The following is an 8,136-nucleotide window of genomic DNA, read 5'->3' on the forward strand; positions in this document are numbered from 1 at the left end:
GTCTTCAACATGAACCAATTTACAGTCAACTAGTCGCGAGAAACGGGAGACCACGATCCGCGATGACCAAGCCAAAGCCCTGAACTACGTTTAAACAACCTCGAGCGGTTGTTTACTTTTCGATCAAATTCGGCGCCAGTGAACACTAGATCATTGACGTTTCGGTGATGGTGCTTTGGAAATATCTCCTGAACCACGGTTTGAGCTCCAGTTTGGGTTCAAAACACGTTGGTGCATACGGCCCATAGTCAGAGATTATGTGAAAATTACAGCTTATAGGGATTGATCATATGTAACCAGCGTGTACTCAAAGGTGGTGTGGACACTTGGAAAATCAAGTGACTGTCGCGCCCAGATACCTTTGACGACTTTGTTATTTTCGATCCGTCTGCAACAGTAATTAAAGGCAAAGTCGCTATTGCTCTTCGTTGATTTTGACTATGTTCCATATCGAGTTGTGTGACAGAATTTCGTATGGTATATTTTGATGCTGTCATCATGCGCTGTGCCAAGTTTCAAGACTGGCTTTATGACTAGCTTAGTAATTTCGCTGTCGAAGTCGAGTATCTTGTAAATAAGAGCGCACTGATATATTATCGACTTTGATAACGGAATTACTATGCCAATCATCGAGAGACGATACTGAAACTTACTGCGAAGCTGCGTAACACAACCAAGATATACCATGTCAAATTTCGTCATCCATTCATTGTCTCTTGCATATCCAGTTGGTACAGCGCGATTAACTGTCGATATTGGTCAAATGCGTATAAATTAGGCAGAAAATCAATTATTCACCTTTTTCAGGCGTGGCTGGTAATACTTCTTCGAAAAATACTTACAACTGAGCGAGTTAGCATTGACTCATTTCCGTTATTTCAAAATCGCAACTGTTGACCCAATTGGCATCGGATGCTTGCATGAGGGCTACTACGATATCCGATAAAAATATAAAAATATTTATGGAAATCGATAGGAAAACACCACAAGATAGAGTATATTCATGCTAAACCAACTCGTGAGAAATTAGATGTAACGCTCTATAGAGAGGGGTTTCAAACATACGACCATCAAACGATTTCATCCGGCCCGCGAAACAATTCCGAGTAGATTAAAAAATGTGTGTATTATCAAGCACATTCGTAACAAATGTTGAGGATTTTAGTAAGAAATACTTCAATTAATTAATCCCTCAAAACAGCATATGTAGAGTATGTTCATGTTCAATTGTTCAAATACCACATTATAACCAATTGATAACTGTGCTGTGGTTTCACTCTAGTCACAATTAGGAAAAGTAGCAGACATTGACACCCAATTCCCAGAAGGAAAAAAGTGCATGGAGATTTTAGAGTTTTATCGGAAAATTGACCAGAAGTGAAAAGGCCAGTGCGAAACTGTCATATGCGGAGAATATAATAGTCACAGAGAAACATAATTCAAATATATGTGGTCGCACTGATACATTACTTCTGACTCAAACGGTTCCCGCGGCTTCGTCGAGAGAAACTAGAATCGCGATTTAACAAAAATCAATTCCAACCTCCGCGGTTACAGATGAATCTGTTCTATTACTATAAATTCATCCGCAGGGTTGACGTCAATATACAACTGAACAAAGGGAGCATAGAAATGCCAAATTATATCATAGCTAGAGCCTTTAGCGCTGTATAACTGGACTTATTCAACCTGCCAATCATCGCATTATTGTCAATTCTATTGTTCACGAATTAAGATGTAACTAGAATTTCTTCTAAATGAATAGGCCCAACTGGTCAGCCTTCAGGTTCTGGATTACCGGGCTATGACCTTACATATCGATCTCGCCTTCCGCTACATGTCACCTCTTTTTGTCGCTTGCATTTTTTTTCTATTTGTTCAATCCCAATAAGCTGTAATTTTCACATAATCCTTTGCTATATTTAATTCGTATGATCCACTCTCTCTCACCAATATTCATTCTAATTACTTATGAATGCAAAACGACGGTTACATGGTAGATTTATTGGCATTTTACCACGATTCAACCTAATATCAGCTCCAGCTGCCACATTACTCTCGTTTGGGCCGAGCTTTAAAAAATTGTGGCAAGAACTTTTTCCTAAAGTCGATCTTCCGACGGCCGTATCTCGCGTTTCCACCAGTATCATTCGTCAGTTCAGATATATTCCGTGATGCGAAAGGGTGCTCTTCCATAAAATATTGGAACTGACGCTGTACCTATGAGTCAAGATTTCGGTTTTATGCAAATTTTTGCTGCCCCCTCACAGCCAAACCCCCCGGAGCGGTAACGGCTGACGCTACGATTTGTAATGAGTGCATTTTATACTTTCGATTCCGACCTTCAATCCTTCTAAGACCCTATGAGCACGCACTTCGGCCGTCGGCTCTCGGTCTATATTGATTCCAAGCTTTATCACGTAATCCAACAAAACCGCCCGTCTCATACTGGCTTTACATGACTTTTGTTGAATCTCGTACAGGCCCGTGATTATCGGAAATAGCAACCGATGGTCTCACATCGCTTTGACAGTCAGGCCATTGTACAGTGTACAACAAAACGCCATAAATGAGGCGAAAATCGGAATCTGGACATTCGAGCGGGCCTTTCGGAAGTCGAGTTTCAAAAACGACCTTTTGTTTAATAAACACCTCAGTATTTCCCTTGAAGATTTTCAATCTTCCGGTTTTTCTTCCGTGATATTATAAATTTTGTGATTTGTTAAAAGCGTCCTCTTCTCTGAATCTCCAAATATGGTTACCATACGTCCTCTTTCAAGAGGATTCGTCCTCTTTTTTGACTGTTTTGAAAGTGTCCTCGGAGGACGCCCAAATGTCCTCTTTTTTGATAATTTTGGTTAATATAGGGTAAAATTGGACTGAGATATAGTAAATCAGTACTGAAGTAACGCTCCGGCGGCTATTTGACCTTTTTTTACAAGTCAACCAACCGCAAAGTCAGGAAAAATTTGCCATTTTTTCAGGATTTTACTACAAGATTGTAATTTGAAAAAGCGTCCTTTTTTCGGATTTCGAAAATATGTTAACCCTAATTAAATCTGATTTTGTATTTTGTACTATATGTTTCGTATGCTGCGATAAAACCGATCGAGGTTCACAACCTTCCACAGTGAAAAGCGGTATCAACTTTAATTGCAAGGATCGTGTTACTTCAGTAATCGAAAAAAATCGTCTGCCAATACTCCGCTCGAATCAATAGAACTCGAATCATTGTATCCAGCCAGAGTTCCGATTCCAAATTCCAAGCTAACGGTTCGTTCGCATCGTCACCGTCAAAGCACTGATATGTCCGTTCGATATTTGCGGATCCTTCAATTCCTATCCAGGTTAAGCAACTTGGCAATTTTTTCAAGGTATCAGCCTGAATTTGGAATGATGTTCGCCTGTGTCAAGCGAACACAAGTCGCACTTCTTTCTTTTTGTGGCGAATAAAACGAATCAAATTGCCTTACAGCCGTCATCAGTAATGTTCCGTGCAATGCGCTTCTTCGGAGAAAAGTCGACGTACTGATCGTCTGCGACGCTTCGGAATACAAGTCGGATACAGATATCGACTACTTGGTAGATATATAATCATTATTTTCTATTTGCTGTGATACGGAACATTGCATTCTATTAGAGATCATTGTACTATGATTATTACGGATATGATACTTATTAATTATTAGGTTAACTTCAAACGTAACATTCGGGCAATTTGGAGGGAGATGTCTGCCCTTGGTTTGGTCGTTCCTTATATACTTACATTTATCGGTATTGATATCTCTGTTGTTGAAGTCTGTAACATCAAACCGAAAATAACTAAATAATAGTTTGAGTAGATCAAACATCATCTTAACCTCAGTAATTGCCCGTAGTTTTTGTAACATCTGGTCGATTTTAGGAGCTATTCCTCTCGGAAAGCGCAGCACGAAAGCAAGGACTCAAGTTTCCTAAAATCGACCCGCAAAAGCTGAAAGACGACCCCCGGGGTATCGCGCACGTTTTCGAAGACCCGGACGACCCGGAATGTCCGATCGTAATCTGGTTCACGTTATGCAACAAGGAATTCAAAGCGCTGAAGAACGTACCTTTTCCGCCTCGGCGAAAAATGGATGACAATTGTGAGTGTTCGATTATTTGAAACGTTATTCATATGACTGAGTTATGAAGGTGCTATTGCTACTGATCCGGCAGTTTGTTTCATGTATGGTGGTGGTTGCAGCCTAAAGCATACGATCATTAATTTCGAAAGGACATAGTCCTGATGATGCGGTGACTCGTGTTCTTAATTCGATGTAGAGCAGTGGTTCTCAACCTTTTTGAGCTCGCGGACCGGTAAAATTTCAAGAAATAGTCGGCGGACCGGTGGACCTTCAAAGATTGAATAAACCCGAAATGCATTTGCGATAAAAGCATGCAACCATTTTTTGCAAGAATGCTACTGGAGATTGACATTTTGAGGGTTTTATTTGTGTTCATGACGGCATTCATGAAATTCTGCGGTAGTGTGTCGAAGGCCGTGGATTAACCGACTACACCAGGGGTTCCCAATCTTTTTATGATCGCGACCTCGAGACACCTAATTCCAATTTGAAAATGTTCCACGACCCCACCTCTCAATTTGGCGTGCTGACTACAAAAAATGGCGAGCACCCCGCCCAAACCTACTCCTGGTCTATATGGAAAGCTGACGACCATGTGCGCAGTAATAGCAATTATGCAATTTTGGACGTGTCAATCTCGTTCCTCGTCCAAGACTATATTATAATATATCGTTATTTGGAACGATTTCTATCCATACCGAAACGAAGTAGTCGAGTATTGCTACGTGAAATTCTGCGTCGCGTGAAATGCAGACAACAATCGATAAATTGCCCGACCACGCTCAGCAGCATGTTTGGTTGTTCTGTTAACTCCGCGGTTTCCAAACTTATGGAAAAACTTCACGAAACGGTCCCTTGGAAATCTTTGGCATGACTCACGGTCCCTTACCCAATTAACACAAATCACCCAAAAACAGTGGTCTTGGTCGTCATAGGGCGATCAACTTAATTTCTGGGGAAAGAATCCTTCAGACCCCTTTTACCGCTTCCGGTAATTTCAACACTACCCTTTATACACCCAATTTATAAACGGTATTACTACGCGATTCACGAACGAGCCGAATCAGCTAACGGCATATGTGAGACTTATTAATTTGTTTCTTTTGGCTTAGGAAGCACCAACCAGTATTATGAAAATCAGTGTACAGATATTTTCTTGTCGCGTGAATCGCGAAGTTTTTTGGGGAGTAAATTTTGTAAATTTTACAGTAATTAATTTGTTGAAGCATGTTCTTATCTCGTGAACCCAGCTAATGATTGTGGCTACTCGAATAATATAGGAGTCGCTCACACGTAACAGACTAAAATGAAGGAAAAATCATTTTTCTATTCGCATTTCAACACTGGGAGGATTATTTTCCTTTGCTGGTCTCATTTGTACCGCGCGCGGCATCGATTAGCACTATTCGGTGACGACTATTTCGGTGCTTGAACATATCAATATCGAAGGTTCCGGCCCACATGCCGCCAGTGATCTTTTTGCCAGCGCACTTCTCGTGAAGTCGCGCGTTGGCCAAACCGCTTTATGTCTTGGTGTGTCTTGGCTCGGAAACGTTCAGCGCCGAAATGCCGATAATGCAGCCGTTCTTCACGCGCCCCTCGATTAAAGTATTTCAGCGGCCTTGAGCGATGGTCGCATAATTGCGAATGCAGGAATATTCTTCAGATTTCAATTCTTTAAATTTATGCGTATTTTGTTCCTGGGTGGGCATACGCACAATAACATCGACAAATGCATAGTGACACTAAAGCGCGCGTGGCGAGACTCAAATACAAAATTAAATAATTTAGCACCAAAATATTCCACTGTGTGTTGATTAATCACCTTCGAGTTTGATTTAACAATAATTTCCCCGAATTTTGTTATATTCCAAAAATTAGTTTTTTTTTGGATAATTTGAAATTTTCGGAACGTGCTTCACGGTTCAAAAATTTGTCTTGCGGACACCAAACGAACCTCGGAACCCAGTTTGAGAACCACTATGTTAACACATAGCGCTATCGGTCACTTGTAGTTTTCCTGGAAGGAAAATTATCATCCCATTGATTTCTAGGCTCACGACATTGTAATTTTATTAAAGGTGGCCGGACACCAACCTTACGTTATAGTGGGTGGCGCTTCAGCACGACGCTTCACCTGATCTGATGATACCTTGTTTGCCGAGTTCGCATTTTTCAGAGGTTTTATTTTATAGTTTGCAAAATAAACTAAAATATTCAGAAATTAACTGCCGATTGCACCCGGTTCGATGGCATTTTTGTAATGGTCATTGGTATTTCATTTCTGTCCCCGTGACTCCGTAGAATAGGCAAACTGACCCGTTGGGGTCGCGACCGCCAAGTTGGGAACCCCTGGAATACACCAACTTGAATAGTATTTTTCTATTCGATAATATCGAGAAAAGAAGCGTTTCGGAGTCGGGAAAAACATCTTTGCTGATTTCCCACTACCACCAGACGTACTACGAAAGGCGTAGTACGAATAAAATGGGGACGTTCATATTCAGTTTTAAATGTGATGTGTTGCTTCTTTTATCAATTAAGAAGCCTTCAATTTATTTCATTTTGCAATTGAAGTATAAAATTACAAAATGTCTGGCGGACCGGCAGAATAGTCGTCGCGGACCGGCACCGGTCCGCGGACCGGCGGTTGAGAACCACTGATGTAGAGCATAGATGTCAGACATACGATACATTCATCCCTTTTATCTGGAGGTGAAAATTCAGAATTTGGCTAAGCGGTAGTAAGTTGGCATGATAACCAAAGAGTATGGAAATAGTCAAAAGATCAATATGAAATATATGCGAAAATGCTTACCACTAAAGTTGCTGATATTTTTGACATTTGGCACGATGTCCACAATATGTGTTACCGACTCCTGATTAGATGCACATCATTCGTAATGCGATGTGTTGCATTGTGGCGACGCTTTTTATGAAAATACTACTAACAAATGTATAATTATAAAATGATGGCATTCATATTTTTAATTGGTAATCTTGCAGATGAGCTGCCGCCAAATGAAGTGTTCAACGTGTTCCCAGTATACGGACCGCAGTCACCTTACCAGACATTGAACACCCGGTACACGCCACTGCAATTTGATCGACTTAGAGAACTGATGAAGCACAGCATCTCCAACAATATGGAAGTAATATATATTATACTAGCGGTTCTTGACCTTTTCAAAAGCATTTCGACTATACATACGACTGCGTTGTGCCCATTACACAAAAATTTAACTGCGCGTATTTACACATAGCAAAACCACCATTATATGACTCGCGTTTCATTTCTAATGTTAGGCACATGCTCTGCAGTTCCAATTAGCATGTCTCAATAAAAAGTATATAGTAATTTTTCAGCTTCGTAATCCGAACTTCGTCGTGACCCATTTTCCAAGGCTGAATCGCTGGTTGAAGTGTAAATTCATGATTGAATTCACGCTCTTACCTAATTTAAGGCTGTATTGCGTCCGGACAATCTCTTGGTTGAGAAGTGACACACGCTCGTCGCTCAACTGTCGCATGCTTCGTCCAATCAACCCAAACGAACACGAAAAAAGCACTATGATATGAAATTTATGCATTTTTTTATTTCAGACGATTAAACGTACAATTTGCACAAAAATCCAGCAGAAACAAGCCAACATAAAGGGATAGATTTTCATGGAATTGTATCAATCTCTCGACGCGGCAACAGCGTTCTGTATGGGCCTATATACTACGATCGCGACGTGGATTATTTAGCATGTCTTCAATTACGCTGAATGCTCTATTGTATTCCGAAGAAGGAATAACAGCTGCATATTTCATCTATCATCGTTGCAGCAAAGCTCAATGTCTCCATCGTGCGAATTCTTTGTGGTTATTTTTATCTACAGTTCACATGTATAGAAATATGAGGTTGAATCACATTCTGATCGTCGTGTATGTATAGTACACTTTATACCGGCAATAAATATTATATATGTATCCGTGTTATGCATGGGTTACTATTGACATTTTTTTACAGTGTTCATATTCCCAA

At 40.5% G+C, this 8,136-nt stretch overlaps 1 protein-coding gene across 2 annotated transcripts in view; it reads left to right on the forward strand.

The window, feature by feature from the left end:
* Nucleotides 1-8,081, forward strand: part of LOC145447758 (cytosolic phospholipase A2-like) — a 28,397-nt gene extending 20,316 nt beyond the window's left edge. For both annotated transcript variants that reach the window (XM_080326021.1, XM_080326020.1), the window contains exons 17-20: nt 3,476-3,582; nt 3,905-4,124; nt 7,113-7,258; nt 7,710-8,081. In XM_080326021.1, the coding sequence (XP_080182147.1) occupies nt 3,476-3,582; nt 3,905-4,124; nt 7,113-7,258; nt 7,710-7,769 (533 nt within the window). In that variant the 3' untranslated portion in view covers nt 7,770-8,081. The remainder of the gene's footprint in view (nt 1-3,475; nt 3,583-3,904; nt 4,125-7,112; nt 7,259-7,709) is intronic.
* Nucleotides 8,082-8,136: the final 55 nt, after the last annotated feature.

This window comes from Botryllus schlosseri, chromosome 10, assembly GCF_051294905.1.
Source record: "Botryllus schlosseri isolate E-star chromosome 10, Bs_hap1, whole genome shotgun sequence".
NCBI classification, from domain to species: Eukaryota; Metazoa; Chordata; class Ascidiacea; order Stolidobranchia; family Styelidae; genus Botryllus; species Botryllus schlosseri.